Source organism: Aricia agestis, chromosome 7, assembly GCF_905147365.1.
Source record: "Aricia agestis chromosome 7, ilAriAges1.1, whole genome shotgun sequence".
NCBI lineage: Eukaryota > Metazoa > Arthropoda > Insecta > Lepidoptera > Lycaenidae > Aricia > Aricia agestis.
This window is the reverse complement of record NC_056412.1, coordinates 8,500,801-8,523,252: the sequence shown is the minus strand read 5'-3', so window position 1 is coordinate 8,523,252 and position 22,452 is coordinate 8,500,801. Positions and strand designations below refer to the sequence as shown.

General features: G+C 35.9%; 1 protein-coding gene across 6 annotated transcripts in view; it reads right to left on the bottom strand.

The window, feature by feature from the left end:
- Window positions 1-5,021: 5,021 nt before the first annotated feature.
- The window catches only part of LOC121728533 (eye-specific diacylglycerol kinase), a 119,024-nt gene continuing 101,593 nt past the window's right edge, over window positions 5,022-22,452 (bottom strand). For 4 of the 6 annotated variants that reach the window (XM_042116682.1, XM_042116684.1, XM_042116685.1 and 1 more), the window contains 10 exons: window positions 19,790-19,892; window positions 18,546-18,736; window positions 15,699-15,796; window positions 15,367-15,489; window positions 14,247-14,514; window positions 12,196-12,372; window positions 8,792-8,839; window positions 8,612-8,675; window positions 6,282-6,603; window positions 5,022-5,473 (listed from right to left, as the gene is read on the bottom strand). In XM_042116682.1, the coding sequence (XP_041972616.1) occupies window positions 5,424-5,473; window positions 6,282-6,603; window positions 8,612-8,675; window positions 8,792-8,839; window positions 12,196-12,372; window positions 14,247-14,514; window positions 15,367-15,489; window positions 15,699-15,796; window positions 18,546-18,736; window positions 19,790-19,892 (1,444 nt within the window). In that variant the 3' untranslated portion in view covers window positions 5,022-5,423. Of the gene's footprint in view, window positions 5,474-6,281; window positions 6,604-8,611; window positions 8,676-8,791; window positions 8,840-11,813; window positions 11,836-12,195; window positions 12,373-14,246; window positions 14,515-15,366; window positions 15,490-15,698; window positions 15,797-18,545; window positions 18,737-19,789; window positions 19,893-22,452 lie in introns of those variants that run through there. The other 2 variants (XM_042116683.1, XR_006035829.1) reach the window with 2 other exon arrangements.

Below are 22,452 nucleotides of genomic sequence, written 5' to 3'. Positions count from 1 at the left end.
CTATACTTTCCCACAGGAAAGGAGACCAGAAGTAGACCACGGTCTACCCTATATGTGTGGAAAATCGCTTCAGTAGTTCGTGAGATAAGCGCGTTCAAATATTTTATAATTTAAGTACCCTTTTTTCCATATTTTCTTTCTCTCTTTCATATCTCATTCTTCACTCCTTTTGGCAGCAGCGTGATTTTAGGCCTATTTTGATAAGAAGATCCAATACATAAAGTTTTTTTTCAATTCGAACAAGTATTTCAATAAGTATTTCTTATGTTTGGAATAAGCGCGTTCAAAAAAATTTACTATCAAAATAACGTAAAACTTTAACTTTTTCTTTTGTGCTTTGAAAATATACACTCGTCACATTTTCGAAAGTGTAATATAAATAATAACTGGCACGTCTTACCTCGAAAACCGAAAATAAAAAAATAATCCGCAAAAGTATATACGTAATTACTCTAGCTAGAGAATGTTCGATTAAATAGTTTCGTTTACAGAATGAGTAGCTGGAATTAAAGTCATGCTATTAACCCAAATAAGCCCTTCTTAGAAATTTTCCCTCGAAAGCCGTCTTAGTAAAAGGTGAACTTTCAAAGAAAAGAGTTGTACAGTCCGAGCACTCGGGAGTTAGCGAAGTTACAAAAACGAAGGACATTGGACATATTTCTAAGGAGTTACTAACCCGGCGAAATTGAATCTGGGTGGAAATGGTATAATAACGAGTAACGACTGTATGGAGTAAATACTTACTAATATTTTAAGAATGGTAAATCGACGCCAGTGACTAAAGTTCATAATCATTTGTATGAAATTCTGTGACTCGTTTCCGTACGTCAATAATATTTTAAGAAATCATTACCGCCACGAAGTAAATAACGGATGGGTAGAAATGGCGAATGCCATATTTTTTTTTTTTTTGGAAAAATACTTTCTGTATTTTCTTTGAAGTGCTGTATTAATGTTGAAGGATAATACGTGAAGCTTAAAACATTAAAATTCCATGGTGACAGTGGTGGCGTTACGAAACTACTACCCAGGGCGCAATAAAGAAGCAATAAAGAAAACGTCTTGGCTAGGGGCTCAGGCTCGCACGCCTTCGCCAACTAACTTGAAAATCTCTTCATAAAGAAAAAAGTTGACGATTTGGGCGCATTTAGAAACGTAAAACCAGCACAGTACGACGTTGTGCCCGAGACTGTACATAACTACTAACCAGAGTAAACAGAACTAACGAGTAGACCCGAGGCCGACTCAGAAGAGATCTTGTGTATAAAACTTGTCATTTTCCATATATCTTATATCTTTAAACGACTTTTCTAATATATATATATATATATATATATATATATATATATATATATATATATATATATACAGGTGTAACAAAAATTGGAATCTCGGAATCGGCTCCAACGATTTTCATGAAATTTAGTATATAGGGGGTTTCGGGGGCGATAAATCAATCTAGCTAGGAATCATTTTTAGAAAATGACATTTTATTCGTGTTTTATCGAATACCGAGCAGAGCTCGGTCAAATAACTAGTATTTTAAAACCACGATAAACAATATCTGACACTTCATTGTCAATCGCGGTTTATATGGAAAATGACAAGTTTTTGACAGGGAGTCAATGACCGCTAGCGACAAGTTAGTCCGAGTGGAGTATAATACAACTTAGCATTGTGAACCATGTTGAAAGTGACAGTCGCGCCAACTCGCGTGTATTTGCCCGTTTGTTTGAAGTCGAGGGACTCCTTAGTTCTGCCTACACTGCTAAAATTACTAAGCTCGATGTATGACAAGAAAGGACTCCAGGTTAACCTAGTGATATCCCACAAATATACCTACAATTATAGTAAGAAGTTGGTCAAGAAATATAATATCTATAATTTACAAATCACTACAGGTACACACACTCACACTTGGTTCTCGACGAAGGCCTCCAGAATATAGTATTCTATAATAAAGTACATTTTAACTAGTAGGAAAGTTGTATAATAATTTTGGACTTTACCTATCTAAACTTTTTTTTTACAAAAAGCGCCCTCGTTCGAAAATAATCATATTGTTATAAAATAGGACATTAGAAATAGGACATTTATCAAAATTTCTTTTGATATTTCGATTTAGACAACGTTGCGTTGTTATTAAGATTTCATGTAACATTAGATAGAGATTAGAGATACTGTCATGTTTAGTGCATTTAGAAGCTTCGACGTTATTTAAAAATAGACAAGTCAAATTCGATGATTATAATTAACTATACTTACTATAAATATACAGCATGACCGATGAGACAATATCAATACTTAAGAAGAGTACTCGGTACTTGATTCTCATTATAATTATGTAATGAAATTAGGTACATAATTTTTGACCAAATTTCCCTTTAAAATTAAATGGACACTTAGTAAATTACTATGCTGTCGGCGCGGCGGCATGCACTACCCGCGTGCGGTGTCCACGCGTTGGGTAAATAATTATTTAACTTTAAGCTACATTTACTCAGTGATCACTTGATATAATTTTTTTATATATTTTTTTCAAGTATTTGGCTATTATATCCAAAGTCCTCGAGTATCGAACATGTCTCACCATTCATGCTGTACGGTATATTATAATATAATGATTAATGTATTTAGTAGTTTTGGTTAGGTTACTAGCACACGACGTATTCAGCACACGCACGGGACGTGCGTATCTTTGCAGCGTGCTTACTCGCGACACCTGCACCATACATTTAGTTATATTGTTTTTAGATCTTATTTCAAAAATACGCCGCGTACTATAGCTTATAATAAATAAATATTACGATATGAACAATACTTTACATATACATTTTTGTGATAAGAATGTAGAAAACAATGCGTCACTCTAAATTTTGGGGGTGAATGAATGATTAAAAGCAATAAATAAATTAAAAGGAGTGCAAAGATACAAGAACACACACAAAATCCGCGCAATCACATTGCTCTAGAAAAAAATAACGTGCTAAAACTACAACAAAGTCGTAACTACCTACATACTACATCGGTACCGGTTCGTTATTCGTATGAACCTTGCCATACCGACTTACGATCACTAGAACTTATTCTCACATTGTCTTTCATTATTCGCTCGACAGCGAGTACGAGTAAATTCGTTAAAATACTAAATCTAACATTAGGGAATAGGTACCATAACACATAAGGGAGGTATTTTCGGGGGTCACATCGAAACGAACGTCGACTACACTACTTTTGCAAAGAGCCTATCGCCTCGGTAAATATCGATAATGTGAGTGATATGAGTTTCGTTTTACCCGCACGGCAAACAATTTTTTGCGATGCATCGTCAACGATCTGAACTGGAATAAAACGGTTTGATCGATTAACCATCGAAAATGAGTGGCCGCCGTAAGGTAATTCGACCAGCAAGCGACTTATCGCACGACGAAAATCGATTCATGTGAATGGTCCGTGAGGATCGTATATTAAAACTTCGTTCCCACATAAATTGAGGACGTCATAGGTATCTAAAACAGTGATAGTGGACGAGGAAATGACATTTCCAGGAGTAAAACGAGATTCGTTTCATTTCTAAATTCACAAATTTACGTATCAGACAAAAAGTGCTTTGGCAGACAATATAATATTATGGTGTAACTTTTAACGAGCACTATTTGGATAGCTATCGTGGTCTATTATATTGTATGTAAGTTTATCGTTATAACCAACATTCGAGCGATAGGCCTATTCGTTTTCTTATTATTAAATTAATGAACATTAATACAAATTTAAGTATTACTGAATTATAACTGAGATCAAAATATATTATGCGACTATAATTATTATACTAAACAGACTAGGAACAGTCATTTCCAAAAGTCCATAACATAATCATTAATCAGTTATATACTGATTAATATTAATAGCTATTTTATCGATGCTTTACAGATGATAATAATTGTTAAAAACAATTTAAAATTAAATAGTAGCGTATGAAGGCACGATAAAATTTTAGAAGTATAAAACATTTTTACATTAATATACATACAATGATGTGATCGTTTTAAACATTATTACACTATTAGTTGAGAATTCCAACAATGTAAATAGCTATAACAAACTAAATCACGTGTAAGTTAAGCAAATAAAAGGTGATAGTCGCATGATAGTGCCTGTTTCACTTGCTGATAAAGTGCTGTATAGGCTATCCACAACTTTGTTGACAGGTTCTCTATACGTCAAGTTAAGTGGTGGATAGCCTATCCGGTATTTATCAGGAAGTGGTTAAACAGACCCTTATTCACTTAACTCGAAGCCTTAACTATAACGTCGATTTTATAATTTTAGAAATAGCTAACATAATAATATGTTTTGTAATTTGTATAAAAGAAATATAACAAAAACCTAATACCAATAATTCACTTATGTTTTATGTTAAATGTACTATCGTGCTCAAATGTAGATAAATGTGATATTGTTAAACAAGTATATTTTATTTTAGATATTTGCAGACTTAAACATAATTCAATAGTTTTAATTATTCTGTGGTAGGCAATGATATTCTATGTTACTATTAGAAACTTATTGGTGGTAGGTCTGTGTAACGTTATTACAGGTGGATTACTTAAACGATTGAAATCTATCATAAGTTAACTTAATAAAATTTTAAATCCTTATTACAATCCTCATAGTCCGGCTTCCCTAGATCATTTATTTAATTTGATTACTATCAAGCTAATTTTTCCTGAGTAGCTCCCATTTTGATAAGACGAACAACAATTTCCTCTGAGAAAATTCTCGTAAAATCAGCTGGTTAGTAATCTTTTTTAGGGTTCCGTAGTCAACAAGTCCTTGTTGACTACGGAACGGAATTTTTTATATAAGTATAAATTGTTTAATATTTATATAATTTAACAATAACATTGTCCTACCAATAGAACTAGAAATAGAGATGAATCCATATTTTAGAACCATGAAATCGAAATATTAAATCCTTTCTATCTCTGTTAGAGCCTACCACTTTCGAGAATTTTCGCAGAGGTAATTGTTGTTCATCTTATCAAAATGAAGCTACGCTTTTCAAGCCATCTTATCCAAATTAGTTTGATAGTAAACAAATGAAAAAACTGTTCTAGGGAACCTGGACTAGCATCAAATATTAATTAAACAATAAAGTAATAATAATTACGGCAGCACGCAGAGACATTTAATGATTCTTAAGTAGTTACTTAACGAGGGTTTTGACACAAAGTCCATAATAATATATTCAGTCAGTCTTCATTAAATAACTACCTACTTAAGTAATCATTAGACGTCACTCAGTGCAGACGTTAGTTACACTATAATAATATCACTTTACGTCAGATATCAAACGTTAGAGAAAATCCAAGTCTTGAGATTTTGTATTCGAAAGTGTCTTTATCCTTACATTGAACAACACTTTATACGGTTGTCTCCAAGTCTTCGGAAGCTATTTGAAACTGTTCTTGACCTGTAACAAAACAATCTCAATACATTTCAATTATTATTATTTTAAATCAGTGGCGTACAACAACGCTACTTGTGCTAAGAGTCAGATGCCTGTTTTCACCAACGGTCTCCTAACGCTAAGTGTTCCCTAGCGATCTTTGCGGGTCAAATATCTCTTAAAATAAACACATTTAAAAAAATTAATGTTTTGCAAAAGTTCTTACGCCCTAAGGACGAACGTGACACACAAAATTACGTGAAATCTTAAAGGATATGTACCCTTAATGGCCGCTAGGGGACCACTTAGCGTTAGGAGGCGGTTGGTGAAAACAGGCATGACAATAATATATTCGATAATATAATAGCGGGCCCCTAGACGAGCAATTTTATTGCGCAATATCAAGTATTCCCTAATATTATTGACCGTCGGCTTGATATTGAACATCGCGCGCCTTCAATCTAATTGTCAAATAAACGGTTCAATATTAATTGAAGCGTGACATTGCACAATACAATTGATCATCTAGAGGCCGGTATACAGAAGATAATTACAGGTTGTCAATCTGTGTGTTCGCACAGGTGTTGCGCAGGCGGTCGGCAGTAAGCGAATACCATCAGGTGAGCTTTCTTCAAGTTTTCTGATTGAAGACGTCCATTGAGGACGGCTCAATGGACGTCTTCAACTTAAAAAAATATGTCAATTTTAACAACAAAGTGAACAAAATACTAACTCTAGAGTTTGGGTTGGGTTAGATAGTTTTCTGATCCGTCCATTGATTTCAACTTTAAAATTGTGTCAACTTCAACAATAAAGTAAACAAAATACTAACTCTCTAGGTACGATGCGAGCTCGTTGTCCTCGGCCCGGAGCGCGAGCTGGCGGGGCGTGAGGCCGGCGTGGTCGGTCCTGGTGAGCGAGGCGCCGCCTGCCACCAGCATGCAGCAGATGGCGCGCCGCTTGTGGGCCGCGGCCTTGTGCAGCGCCGTCTGGCCTCGCTCGTTGTCGCTCATGTTGAGCAGCGCGGTGGGGGCGCTCGCTATGAGGTACTTGACCACCTCCTTGTGGCCGTACCGCGCGGCGATGTGCAGTGCTGTCTGCCCGGTCGCGTCTATAGACAGCAGCGAGTACCCGGCCGCGTGGAGATCCTTCACCTGTTATATACATAAGGAGTGCTCTAGACGGTAATTCAGCATTACATGCGTTACGTGCTGTAATGCACGCATGATCGTTTATTGTAGTGAATATGCGAATGACATGCAAACTACGTGCTGTAAATTGATTGTTCTTTAATTTTTCGTCCTACAATATCTGCATTATATGCACGCATGATCGTTTCGCGATCGGCATATCATGCAACAATTAATACTGTCACGTCAAATGCATGTAATGCTGAGTTACCGTGTAAGGAGTGTTTAAATGATCTCATCAGAAACCAGACTATAATTTCACAGTTCGATCAAATTAGACTATGCTGAAAGAACTGTAGTCAGATTATACACTTAACAATCTAAATAAGCAGTTTGATTGATTGATTTGATTTGACATCTTATAAAATATTTTCACAGGCGTGTAACTTATAAAAAGTTACATGTTTATTTGATACGCTAGAACTGCAGACATAGGCGGTGTTCGTCGGCGTATTTTTGGACAAACCTTTTATTGCGCATGTCCAAAAGATGTCATGGCAATGCCATAACAAGTTGCTGGTCAAGTCGTAAACAACGTCTTTATTGTTTATACATGATTAAAATAATAAAAGCTAAACATAAATACATAAGCCTAAATTGTCTAACAGCCGCACAAATAATTTATTTTAACACTATGATAGTGTTTGATTATTTTAAATATATTTATGGAAAATATGGATATGGATCACTTGGAAAAATTTAAAAATTTAATATTTTTTTTTATGAAATAAGAGGGCAAACGAGCAAACGGGTCACCTGATGGAAAGCAACTTCTGTCACACATGGACACTCGTAGCATCAGAAGAGATGCAGGTGCGTTGCCGGCCTTTTAATAGGGAATAGGGTAACAGGCGAGGGTAGGGATGGGAAGGGAAGGGAATAGCGGAAGGTAGGGAAGGGAATAGGGTAGGGGATTGGGCCTCCGGTAAACTCACTCACTCGGTGAAACACAGCGCAAGCGCTGTTTCACGTCGGTTTTCTGTGAGAGCGTGGTATTTCTCCGGTCGAGCCGGCCCATTCGTGCCGAAGCATGGCTCTCCCACTGGTTTGTTCATTGCAACGCCACCAACAAATTGCAATTGGGTTAAATGTCAAGTCATGTCATGCCATGGCAACGACAAATGTCGTAAACAGTTGTCGTTGCCTAAAACTAGGTTTTGCAGCGAATGCGCTAATTGTATAAATAATAATAAAACTATCCTCTAATAAAAATATTTTAACCGCTGTCTAAATTGATATTTACAATTTAATATTTACACATCCAGTAATAATGTTCACACGACGTATTTATTTTAATGAAAGCTAAAATTATGACACGCTCGTTTGACCCTTCATGTAATGAAAATTGTTTGACGGTTAATTTTAAAATTAAATTTTTATCATAATGAAAAGGTCAATAACTATGTTCTGCTAATTAATTAATTAGTTAATTAAGCTGTGAGGCTCATGGCATGTGAGTGACTGCTCGCAAAGTGGAGCGAGAGAAGGGTTGTATATTATACACAATATTATGTTACCAGCATCTACGTGCCCGCCTGAGTACATTACCTTCAGACTGTGTAGTGTGTACTAGGTATAATACTATACAGTTTGTTCGGGTGAATACCGTTATCCTTAAAATCATCAAATGAGTCCGTCAAAATGAACAACTTTTTCTATCAGAACAATGCTGGGAACTCAAAAAAAATGCCGTCTTCATACCCATATGGATTTAAGGATAACGGTGTTCACCCTAACAACGTGTATATAAATAAAATACGAAGATTAAGATTAATACAAACCTTCCTTTGCTCACTGAAGTTTTTATTTACCATCAGAGAATTGAATCATAGGGAAATCGCAGTCTTACGTAAAGATATGGTTGGGTTTGTGTAATCAATGTGAATCTTGATAATATGTTATTGTTGGTCTGTCTGCGAAACAATTTCTCTGATAATACCATTTTAATAATATTATAATAAAAGACTCTTACCACTTTGAGATCCCCGCTCTTGGCCGCCTTTAGAAGACCGTCAGTAGTTTTTTCTAGTAAATTTCTGTAACAACATTTGGAACTCTTGGTCTTTGCATTCTATATCTATAGGGGACTTTCTATTTACAATGTGATGCTTCTCTACCATTCTCTAGCTACAACTACATACATATATCTCACCTAACACCGAACACTTCGTGTTCAAATCCAAATAGTTTCTCATGAACGCTGCATGCAAGACAAGAAAGAAAAAAATAGAGTGCAGGCTGGAGATAGTCCGAAACCTTGTTTGTGCAGAGTCTGTACAAATGTATGCTGGGGTCGTCTAAATTTTGTTATTTATAAAGTTTTGTTATTTACATTATATTAATCAAATTATTTACAGTTTAATAAATCTCTATTAGGTTATTAAAGTTTTACCAGTCCTAAAAAATCTTTAAATTTTTCTTTACGAAAAATTCCCGCAGATACATTGTAGCCGGTTCCGAAATCGATTATTATAATATATAAATATGAAATATACAAGATCAGATTGAGATCTCGAGGTGCACCGTAGTTCATTACTTATTAGTCATTACTCATTAGTATATTATATCCACGGAGGCCATAAGTGTACTTGTGCGATAAGTGATATGATAACGTTACCGTCGCTTAGATAATAATACCGCGTAAGTCAAGGTTACAAAGTTTACAAGAGAGAAAAAACTTCGTATTTCAACAGAAATTATTTTAAATGAAATATTTTTGAATATTTTAAATAAAAATTAATAAATGAAATGTTTTAAATGAAAAATAAATAATTTTAAACAAGTATCCAATGATTTTTTTATAAAATGCGAAGTTTTTGTTTCCCTGAAAACTTGTAACTGCTACGCGGTATTGACACTTAAGGGTCAATTTATACTAGCGCAGAGTCGAAGCGCATCCAAGCGAATTATTAAAACTGAAATTATTTACTTATGTAATGTATGAGTTACGCTCTGGAGTTAAGGTTGATTTTCTGTGTTCAGTTTTTTTTTTTTATGAAATAACGAAAAACGCAAACGAGCAAACGGGTCACCTGATGGAAAGCAACTTTCGTCGCCCATGGACACTCGCAGCATCAGAAGAGCTGCAAGTGTGTTGCCGGCCTTTTAAGAGGGAATAGGGTAATAGGGGAGGGTAGGGAAGGGAAGGGAATACTTGAGGGTAGGGAAGGGAATAGGGTAGGGGTTAGGGGATTGGGCCTCCGGTAAACTCACTCACTTGGCGAAACACAGCGCAAGCGCTGTTTCACGCCGGTTTTCTGTGAGAACGTGGTATTTATCCGGTCGAGCCGGCCTATTTGTGCCGAAGCATGGCTCTCCCACGTATATTAAAGTTTTTGGGAATTCGCTTCGCTTCGCTTTGACTCTGCACTATTATAAATTGACCCTAAGCGACGGTTACGCCGCGCCTAAATTAAATCGCTCGTAGCGGATGCTACGAGCTGCTACGAGCGTAGACGTTGACTCTACGGCCGTCTACGACACTCGATAAATATAACAATAATAATTATTATTGATATTAAATGTCGAAGTTAAATAATATTTATTAACGGTATGACAGTACTTGCAAGCACGAATTATCTGAGACGTGTTGGCAAGTTCCATAAGTGTTATTAAACTAGAAAGAATTTCTTAAAAAACATTTTTATTTTTATTTTCTATATTTTTTTATATTATTATTTTTTAAGCTATTATTGTTATTTTCCACCTTTTTGGTAAAAGGTGGCCCCGTGCGAGTTTCTTACGCCGGTTCTTCTCGGCGGGGTAGTTCTCGAACCGGTGGTAGGCCTCATGTAGACACGACGTTCTAAAAGTGTTAACTTTGTTAACCTACTTAGAAATAAATATTTTTCATTTAATTTCATTTTAATTTCATTTATTTTTATTCTTAAAATATTAAGTAATGAGCATAAATTATATGCATAGAAAGAACTCCCTTTCTGGTGCGGTTGGGTAAAAGTTATGGGCTATCATAGTATCATGAAAAAATCTTCTACTTGATGTTTGTACTTATAGAATTTTCTTTTAAGCCACAAAAACGTAATGGACTCAACCGAAATCGCTGGGATCAACAAATTTTCTATTTTATTGTTTGAGATTCGTAAACAAAAGGAAAGCCACTTTGAGCCGTTTTCAAAGCGTCTCTTGATAAGAGGGTAAATCTTCCGGCGAGCCTCGTAATTATACGAATAAGTTTAAGATGTCGGCGAGGATACCGCGATCAAAGGGTTCCGACTTCACGACTAGTTGGACATTTCACTTGACATTTCTACAAGTTTATTTTGTCCAATCTTTAAATATATTATGTTGGGTAGTGGCTACAAAGCCAACTCGTCTAAGGCCTTAGCCTCGAATTTTGCGGGCAGCGGGGCGGGAGCGGTGGCAGCGCGCGGCGGCGTGGATAGCCGTCTAGTACCTACGCAGCGCGCCGCTGTTTTCGAGAACCGGTCCATATAAATCTATACATTGGAACGCACCGTTCCCACGCCGCCGCCGCCACCACCCCGCTGCCCGCCGATTTCGAGGCAGAGGCCAAAGGGCCAGTACCTATATTGCAACATGTCATTTATTCAAATTTATCATGTTGCTTAGTAAAAAAGATATTAAGTTTGTAATAGTTGTAATGTGATCATGTTGTAATGTGAACTGATCCTTACGTAATCAAGTTTACGAAATCGTAAATAATTTCTACGAAAATACAAAATTGCCAAAAAGAAAGAGTTTTACTGTAGCCGAATGTACTTATTAACCATTCTCTTAAAACTTTTATTTTTGAAAAGTAAACAATAATAATTTATAAAACAATAATTAGATATTTGAGTATGTTTTCTCTGTAAAGTTATGTAATTTAAGAATTATCTATTTATAATGTAACAATTTTTTTAATAATGTAATAAAAACTATACCTATTTCATGCTTATAATATTTGATCTACAAAATACGACAGCCTACTAGCTTGCAAAACTGATTTCCGATACGAGCTAGCATTCGAGTTCACACCTCTACCGCACTACTTCTAGAGCAAAACAAGCTTAATAATTAATATTCATAAGAAATTTACAATAAGTCATGGAAATTTTGCGCTTTTCTTTCAAATTCTGACCTAATTCTGCTATTATATGTTATATTAAAAAACAACTTACTCAGTATCTAAATGAAAATGAAAACTAAAATACCGCTTGTTACTTTCCATGCCGTCTGAAAAAATTACTTCGTCTGTTATAAATGTACCCTTCAAGTTACCAATTTATATGTTTTTAACATTGTAAATTATACATATTTTTTATTCATAAAGCAAATTTAAAACCAGTTATGTTATTAACACAGCACGCGCAGGGTCGTAGGAGTATGAACATTTTATTTTTTAATTACTTTAATCATTGCTTTTAGTTACGAATGTTTTCTGTTTGGTGATGTGTAAAAACTTTTGAAAGAAAAACGCATTGGAGTGTTAATCTGAGGTCATATAGAGTGTCAGAGATATATTGTTGAGTGTATAAACATATTTACAATATAGTATATGATTTGGGATATTAAATGTGTGAAAAAAGTTCTTACGTTTTGAACCGCGCTACGGAGTCCCGGCTGGGTTGGACGGGGGGGCTAACACATAGGGGTGGGGAGATGGGCTCCTGCGAACTGCGGGGCTGCAGGGTGCTCCGCCCCCGAGGCACTGCGACCGCCGGCGGCGTCGTCGGCGATAGCACGGACCCCGGGCTACCTAGCCCCGACTCACTGTCGAAACAAAAACCTTTTAGACTATTGTATTCATTATACGAAAATGGTTGTAAGTTTTTAATATCGAACCTTTCGGTTCATTTTTTGTTTATTAAGTATATTATACATCTACATTCTACACACAAAATGAAAATATTAGTGTCAAAAAATAATATTCATAAAATAATATTATATATAAGAGTTATATCGGATATATTCATATTATAGTACAGCCGTTTACTACATTTTATGTAGACCTCACCAGTCACCAGACACTGCAAAAATATATAATAATGTTTTGATAGTGTTTTAATGACGAGTGTGTTGAAAACACCTACTAAAACTAAATATAAAGTCAAATACGATGTGGGTGATTCGCCCACAAATACTTATGTGCGTTTATTTCGATTTTATAATGAATGACATTACTATTTTAAATAGACATTTGATTGTACGTCAGTTATTTTTACACCTAGATTGTTTGGTTAGGCTTTATTTATTCGAACCTGTAACCTATGATGTAAATTCTAAGACGAATTGATCTATAAGCATGTAAGAAAATCCCCGCTACTTAGTCGTATGTCAAGTCCAGCCTGCTTCTTTGCCAGTTCTCTTTTCTTTGACTTCAGTTCAGTTCTCCTTTGACTTAACTTGACATAGCTAGACTAAATAACAAAGGTCGATGTGGTCATGAATAAATTTCTCTGATGGAACATCTATAAGCTATTGACATAGTATATTATAGAGGTAGGCTTTAGGTCGAATGGAAATTACTATGTCAATAGCACTTCTCCTACGAAATGGATATTGTAACTATAGTAATGAACTAACAGGATGAGTATGCTCTGCTAGTCAAAGTAATGTACTGTAGATAAGTACTGTAGTAGTAGATATTATGTACTGTTGTAAGCCTGATACGTGCTAATGCTGGCTAATGCGTTCAATCAACATTTTGACATAAGCCAGTAATCCCGATTCCCGATTACTGGCTTATCTCAGAATGTTGATTCAAGGAATCACCGCAGATTATAAAAGATGAGTGATGTAAGTGACATTTTCAACTTAAATTTTTGTACTCATATACGCAAAAAAAAGTCATTCAGCTGACACTTAATATTTTTACAGAGTTCACATGTAACTTAATAAAAGCCTTATCGATTTTCAATACACACATTTCCTTAATTTTTTCAGAAACATGTTTTTTTGTTGTCCTAGAATCTATATTCTGAATGGTTCAATGTCATCAAATGTGGTATTTCAAAGACTGTGGTGTCTAATAAATAAACAAATTTTACGTTACATCTATACTTTACGCTGTCAACCAAGCTAGCGTAAAAACCATGAAAAGAAATAACTTTATATGTAAGCTTTGATCACGCCTAAAATGACAATCATACTGAATTAAGTTTTTCAAAATTAAATAACGCACTAATATATAGAGGTAATGTATCTCCATGGTAATAATCGAATATTATAATAAAATCCTCTTGATTTTTAATTCATGTTTTAAAAAAAATTAAGGTTACGAACTCTTGCATGCCCGTTTACATTATCTTTATGACTCTCGACTTGATATCAAGCGGCTCTACACAAGTGGCAAGCGATTATCGTAAACGCTAAGGGTTGATTCAGACCGCAACGCGACGCGTAGATGCATTTCTAAATTAGTATGGATTTGACAGATTCGCAAGACGTCTGACGCAATTGAAATCTGTCAAATCCATACAAATTTAGAAATGCATCTACGCGTCACGTTGCGGTCTGAATTGACCCTAACGCTCACGCAAAAAAATGTATGCGATTTGACATAAGTCATCGCTTCGCTAGCGAACACTATACATTCCATACAGCCCCGAAGTTTACTTGAACTTCAATGTATGAATAGCACATACCTCGGTACGTCCAGCGACACCCCAGCGCTGGGGGTATCCACGCTCTGCGAGATGTCCAGGGAAACGGACATTCCGGTGGTGGTATCCAGGGAGATGGATGGGCCCGTGCGGTCCAGGGAGGCGGTAGTGTCTGGGTGCGCCGTGGTCTCCGTATCCGGAGTTGGGGGAGCCGCGTCCAGGATGTAGATGCTGTCGTGACCGATGTCCGTCGTGTAGTGGAGATTCTCTTGCGCCTTGTCGATCCGGAAAAAGCGCTCCGCCGTTACCGCTAAAAACAGAGTCGTTATCGTCTGTACTTCGATTAGGCATCATACAATCGATCTAGCTAGGAATAATTTTGAGAAAATATAATTTTATTAGTGTTTTATCGAATACCGAGCGAAGCTCGGTCAAATAGCTAGTGAGTTTTAAAATGTGACACTATTATTTCGATAATATAGAAAATTTATCCTACAAAATATTTTTTTTGCATTCCTTATTAACTTTTTAGGCCTTGTTTAAAACAGGCTGTTTCATGCCACTCGTCCCCTACAACTTTTCCTTGATGTGATTAAACGTCTTGTGAACAACTTAAGTAAGTACGCACTTGTAAATTTCGTATATTTTGCGATATAAGGAGATGGGTACTTTAAATATTAAATATTTATTTGTGAGACGACGTGAGAATATAAAGTAATTATATTCTCACGTCTTCTCGCTAAACATGAAAACGATTTATATAAAACAGTATCAAACATTCAATATAACTCGTCGCAAAGAAATTTTTGTTCGAAACTCGCTTTTGAACTCTGTTATGAATTTTCATTGAGTTGGAAAATTTTGCAACAACTTTAAGAAATTGTATAATTAATAAATTATTACTTTTCGGATGTATCTTTGGTATCGATCGGCAACAGCTCGTACTCCATTATATGATGATGATGATGATAATTATTTTCAGGCTGATTTTGATCTCGGTGACTGCTATAACGGTTAGTTTATGAATCTTCACGTTGACGTAACTGTGTTTTTCACTTCGGATCCCACAGTTGATTATTATTTAACTCCTGCCGAAACTCTAAGTTCTAACGACTTACAAACTACGAAACTACGACAAAATAACTACGGTGCGAATACTCACAGTCGACGAACCACCAGTCCGTGAGATTCGCGTGATGAGATTCTTTGAGCAGGCTCTGGACCATGGAGCGCATCTGTTCCAGGTCGGTCGCTGGGTTCACCTCCAGCGTGCCCAGCCGCTCCGCTGGAAGAACACAATGGTGAATCTCGATCCACCTACTGGAAGCGTTTAAGCGAGGCACTGAACTAGGGCAAACTACCCCACGGCAGTCACCTTATATTGGCACTTTAGATTTTTATTTGAGACAAAATCATATGAACATTTAAAAAATTATGTCTCATGTACGTGAAATTATAATTATTAGAGCAATATACAAACTGTTAGTACTATACCTGATTTGGCCAATAATTCCTTGTCGTGATGATGACGTTCATAGTCCATCATCCTTATGAGATTCACAGTTAGAACAAGTTTGTCCTGCGTAGTTTGTCTGAAACAAATATTGATTTATTTGGTAACTTTAAGACGTATTTTCTTAATATTATTTAGCACTATATTTATTTATGTATAAATTGATTTTTATACATTATACAATAAAAATAGTTTATTGAGCTATTTATTATAATTATAAGATTCATGTTTACAGAAAAGTTTATAATTTCTGTCCCCCAACTAGGCATGGCCTGTCCTATGAGGGAGTTTTAAATAGTACAGCGGGGTGATTCACGATTCCCGTTCGAAAAAGTTTGTTTCGAACGTGGCTTAAAAAGAAAATGAAATCCTAATACCTAAATTCACTTCACATCATCAGCTGTTTATTAAAGCCTATTCGGTATAATTCTGTATTCAAGCTAATGAAAATATTATTTAGCTACTGAAATAACCATGAAACCATGTTCAAAACTCGAAAGAATCGCCTTCGTTAAAAAAGGTGCGATTTACGGCTGAATTTTGAATCGCTATTATCGGAGTATTTTGGGCGGCAGAGGTCAAGCCGCAGACGGCACCTACATCGATCGCGGTTATTCTAAATCCAAGTGGACAGGTTGACGTGTGGTGTTGGCTTAGGACAACTCCATCCGCAGGCATAAGTTATATCGATGTCAGTTGACACGGTACCGACCCAATATAGGAATAAGGTTGCCTTCCTGCGTGGCCAATATTGACTGAAGAATACGGAGGACTTTGTTTTTATTAGGTAACTGCAGTATTACTTTAAGGAAAAAGGACTTTTTTCTGATAGTTACTGGATGATATGAATTTTTAATACTGCCTCTAGCGATACCTATACAGAAATATAAAATTAATTATACCGTTACTAACTTAATGATACTTTCCTCAAGTTATTAAAGCTGAAGTAAACGCTACCTAGTATTTTAATGTAATTAAGAGTAGTTACCACGTTTATCTAATTGAAGGTAGAAATATAATTTCTTGTCAGCTAGTCGTTAAGTAAAATTGAGGTAGGTTTATTTTTAAATAATGTTACCTACATTATAATAATTACTTATTATAATGTATATAACGCCTTCGTGGTCTAGTGGTACAGAGCGCGGCTCTTGACTCGGAGGTCGTGGGTTCGATTCCCGCGTTGGAAACATGTTATTTCCAAGTTTGGCTAGGACAATGCAGGCTGATCACCTGATTGTCTGACAAGTAAGATGATCCATGCGTCGGATGGGCATGTAAAAAGTCGGTCCTGCGCCTGATCTCTCGCCGGTCGTGTCGGTCTTCCGTCCTACTGGGTTATGAGAGTAAAGGAATAGAGAGTGCTCTTGTGTACTACGCACACACTTGGGCACTATAAAATTACTCCTGCGTAGCTGGCCTAGTATCAATGAAACTGGCCACCGTCACCGAAATCGGTGTGGGAGCTATTAAAAAAAATTAATAATTACTTATAATAAAATATAGATCGTCGCTCTAGATGTAAATAGCTCGTAAGTCGTAACTAACATTTTTTTTTGTGTTAGATTTGGAAAGGGGATAGGGGAGGATAAGAAGGGAATTGGGCCTCCGGTAAACTCACTCACTCGGCGAAACACAGCGCAAGATCTGTTTTACGCCGGTTTTCTGTGAGAGCGTGGTATTTCTCCGGTCGAGCCGGCCCATTCGTGCCGAAGCATGGCACTCCCACGTATAAATGCCTTGAGCATTACATTTTGATGGAAAAATAGGACTTTAAGCGATATCTTGTAACAAGCACTGGCACTACTAGATATCTAGTACCTAATTTAAAAAGAAGTTTTGTCTCTTCTGTAAAATTTGAGAGTTTTCACATAGGTGGTATCATAACATCAATGAGATATATCTTGTTATTTGGTATCTATAGGTACCAATTATAATGAAGTTCTATTTACGTTTTATTAAGGTCACATATTAAACCGGTTGACATTTGCGAAAATGAGACTCGAGAGAATGAGTCGCTAGGGTTGTTAACTTATTACCTACGAATTTAAAACTATGACATATTCGCTGGACGTGTTCTTCTTTGGTCGTTGTTGTTTGTGTTTTGGCACATGCGATTAAAATTGTCAGAATCAAATTTTGAAATATTTATTTTAAATATTTAAAAATAAATTATATCAGCCAGCGCGAGGCACATTCCGTTCATAATCCTAGTGAAACCCGACGAATTTGACAGATATTGAAACCTGTCCGTTTCTTTGCAGTCGAACTACTGGTACATGTCTATTGTGACGTGTGATTTCATCCCCCAACACGATTAGCGAGGTCGACCGAACTACTTTCCGAAAATTCTAAATGTCGAAACAAAAATTCGAATATTTTTAGAACGTTTTCCACATTGAATGAACGTAATGTTTGGGTTTATAGGATTTCATAAAAAATATTGACTGCGTGAAAGCTTTCGGAGTTTTAGAATTCGTTCAATTGTTTAATGTTCCATTTTGAAATTACCGAGAACGGCAAAATATAAAATGTCTTTTTTCAGTCGTAAATATTAGAGTCATTTACAACGTTACCATGTCTTTTACCAATTAACTTTAAGTGTCTAAACAGACCATGCCGAAGTTATGCGGCCGAAGTTCCGCATGATTACGTCAGCAATGTGAAATGTTAAACGCTGCATACAATATAACGCGACGTAATTTCGGCATGGTGTGTCATCGGTAATTGGAAATACATTGCAGGCATAATCATGCGGAACTCAGGCCGCGTTTTTTGGCCTAGACGTGTGTTTAGACACCTTAGAATCATCAAAGAAATAAAACACTTACGGTGCCAAAGATCGGCCCGGCTTCTTCTTAGCCAGCATGATAGCCTGGTTGAGTATGCTGAGCGTGATGACGGAGGGGGCGAGGCGGCAGGCCTCCCCGTCCACTTGCATGGGGATCACCTTCGTGGTCACGATCTTGGCCGTCTTGCACTGAGTGATGCAAGTGCCGTGCCCGCCCGCTTGCAGCAGCGGCTGGAATAAGCGATACCCTCAATCTCCTAGCTAAGTCAATTAACAAATAGGTTTTACGGATTACGTCAATGAGAAGGTCGCAACCGGGTAATCCGTAACGTGATTAAGTCCCAGCTCTAATTAATCGACAATACCACATTGTTGCCACTTGCCAATGTAGTCGCAAACGTATAAAATAGTTATTTCCTATTTGTCAATGAAAGCACAATCGGAGGATTCACAGATTATTAAAATATCAGAACCATTAGAGCTGTGATGATATTGTGAGAATGCGAAATAACAAATCTGTAGTAACGTAACATTACTATTTATATAGAACCTACTTTAATGTTATTTACAAGTTGTTATTTATAATAATGGAGTCACATCCAGACTCACATTCCGCCCGACGTGAACTATTTACGACCTACAATACCTGAATGCAAATATTTACATCAAAAATGTAACGTGTTTTCATAAACCAGACCCCGCAGAATACTTCGTGGTACATTGTAGTGTGTTCACAGACATAATAATATTACCTGTGAAATTTACACCGACGGCATAAGGATCACTCTCCTACAAATTAGGAGCTAAAATTAATCTGTACCGACTCTATATCAAATTAAAACTCGAAATAAGTTTCCTCTTCAGTGTAATTCTTGTGAACATTAAAAATTTCTGTGAAATTTGGGGATTTCACGTTAAAATAATTAAATACAAACTTACAAAGGAATTCGCTAAAAATATTATTAACGAAACACAAAAGTAGGTTAAAAGTTTACCAAGTTTACAGAGAGTTGAAATTAAGCCACAAATTATATTAAATCGTCGTTAAACCTTCCCTTTCAAAAGTAACATTAAAAAGTTTTATTTTTGTGGTGTTTAAAATAAATAATAATATAGTATTTCAATCTTCTACCAAAAAAATAAAGATTTAAAATTTAATATAAAATAAAAATATTTCTAATGAGCACAGAGTTTTCTCTGATACAAAAGTATGATTAATAAAAAAGTAAGTAACGAAACAAACATATTAGAATGTTATGGTAAAATTATTTAAAAGGTACTTACCAATTGATATGTGGTTAGTCCTACTACTTCTATCAGGCCATCCTCAGTGGAGGGATCCACCGACCCTCCAGACTTGTTCCAGGGATGCGTCCCCCCACCGTAACTATAACAAAAATAGACGTTAATTCACTGTGGCGAAAATACGATGTCTTGATACATAGGTTAGTATTATTTAATTTATAAAATTGGTTTTCATCACAGACATAAATTAAAATAGATACCGCATGTCGCTCCATTTGTATGAAAACGAGCGTGTCACTTTTTTCCTACGTACTGTGACGTACCGATGATAAGAATCGTGTCCATTATCTAGGCCAACGTTACTACAACGTTACAACGTTCTACAGCTTAATTATACGGCACTTTTAGGCATTTAGGCATTTTTAAAATTCCGATTGACGTCTGATTCTGATAACAGACTAAAGAACAGACTTTCGAAAGACTAGCACTAAAGTTTCAGGCCACGTCTCACGGTTGTGACTTTGTTTATGTTACAACTACTATTACGACGACACCAGAATACCGTTTCATTTTTCCCCAACAAAATTTATCCTATGTCCTTTCCCGGGACGCAAAGTATCTCCATACAAAATTTAATCAAAATTAGTTCAGCGGTTTAAACGCGAAGAGCTAGCCGACATACACTTTCGCATATTTTATAATATTAGTATAAAAGTATGGATATTATGAAAAAATAGTACTTAAGTACTAATAAGTTAATTTTTAAAGTATGTTCTAGAGTGTATATTCTAGTGTAAGTAAAAGGTAAATGTTTCGCTTAGATAAGGGTTTCGCAACTTATAGTTTTGACGTAAATAGAAGCAGAAGCGGCAGCAACACATTACTTTTATGTCCGCTGCAAAACTAATTCAAAAGAAGTCAGCTAAAGAACGAAGGCCAGACGAAAGTTGGTAAGTATTATGTTAATCTCCTTTGATATGGCTGCACATTGCCAGTGCGTGCACTACTATGACAGCCCTTTGTGAACGTAAACTTTTAAACGACAAATTAAACTAGAGATCAGAATAATTTACATAAAAATATTTATATAGTAAAAGTTCACGTTAGACCACAACGGATAGCGATGATTGCCAACATAACTAAGCAAATCCATTCATAATTAACATATTTTGTGAACAGAAACTGGTTCAATCTGGCCTCTACATATGATATTTAAGTACTGGCAAAAGAACAAAGATATCGTCCATTAAGGATCAATTCAGACCGCAACGTGACGCGTAGATGCATTTCTAAATTTGTATGGATTTGACAGAATTGCGAGACGTGTCACGTTCACGAAATCTGTCAAATTAGTACAAACTAAGAAATGCATCTACGCGTCACGTTGTGGTCTGAATTGACCCTAATGGTACGCGATGCTATAGAAATTAAAAATCACCCAAATAATATTATCAACCGAGAAGATGAGTAGGTGCTGCCTATATTTGCGATCCAGTGAAAGCACCGCGGCTTCAAGATACTGGAAGTGCGTTCTACGTAGATCGGAGCACAACTAATTAAATAATTAATGAATTTACAGCTAGTTGAAAAACTTCGGCGACTTGGATGTCTGTCACCTCAGGCCACCCGTGACCACGGCCTCAGCTGACCCATGAAGGCTACCGTGGAAATCCCGCATTATACAGACCTACGGATCGGTCGGTGATCACATAATATTTCAACTTGAATTTTGTAACTATTCAATGCAAAGAAATATGCATAATATGAATCAGATAACATACATAGAAAAAGTTAAGAATCTGTATTTCGAAACCGAACGTTTCCGCTGGATTTAACACGAGTAATCTCCGAGAAATTCGTTTCGTTTTTATGTACTCGTAGTTATCGCGTTGACTGCAGACTCAACCCTACAAAAATACCTTTTAAGTTAATTTCCTTTCAGCTTAGCCAAGTCTTATTTTATTTTCAACTTAAGAAAAGAAAAAAGTCTTATCATATTTTCAGGATTGTTTGAGAAGCAACATAGTAGGCCTGTTTTGTAGTTTTCTCTTTCATCTCAATTAGCAAAATATGAAAATTTTCTTGCGAAACCAAAAAAGTAACAGCGTGTTTGATTCAATTCAATTATGATTACTATCAAAACATTGAATATAAATGGTTACTATTCGTACAGAGCCCATAACGCACTATGCTCTGTGTGATGTGAGATACCCATGGTTTAACGGTTTCAAAATAACATGCTCAAATAATATTTCTATTTTCTATCCAATCCCTGACAGATGAATTTGAATAGCTCGTATTTGATGACTTCTATTTTTTTTGAAAATGAATAGATAACTTCAGTTTTTATACAGTTTTTATTTTTCATTGGAATTTTAAAGCTAATAACACAAATACAATATTCATTCTATATGCCTTAAACTCTACAATTTTGAGACTGTATGCGTCAGAATTTTTGCCCATCAAAAAATTAATACCTACTGGTATTAATTTTTTGATGGGCAAAAATTCTACAGCATTTTTTGCTCTGTGATACATAGTATACTAAATTTTATTCTTTATTTTATTCTAAATATGAGATTTCTTAACAACTATTAATTTAGATACAACACTTTATAAATATCGGGATTAAGACTAACATCTTACCGATCGGGCGGATATAAAATAAAATAATCACAAACTGTTGACGTTGGAACACTAAG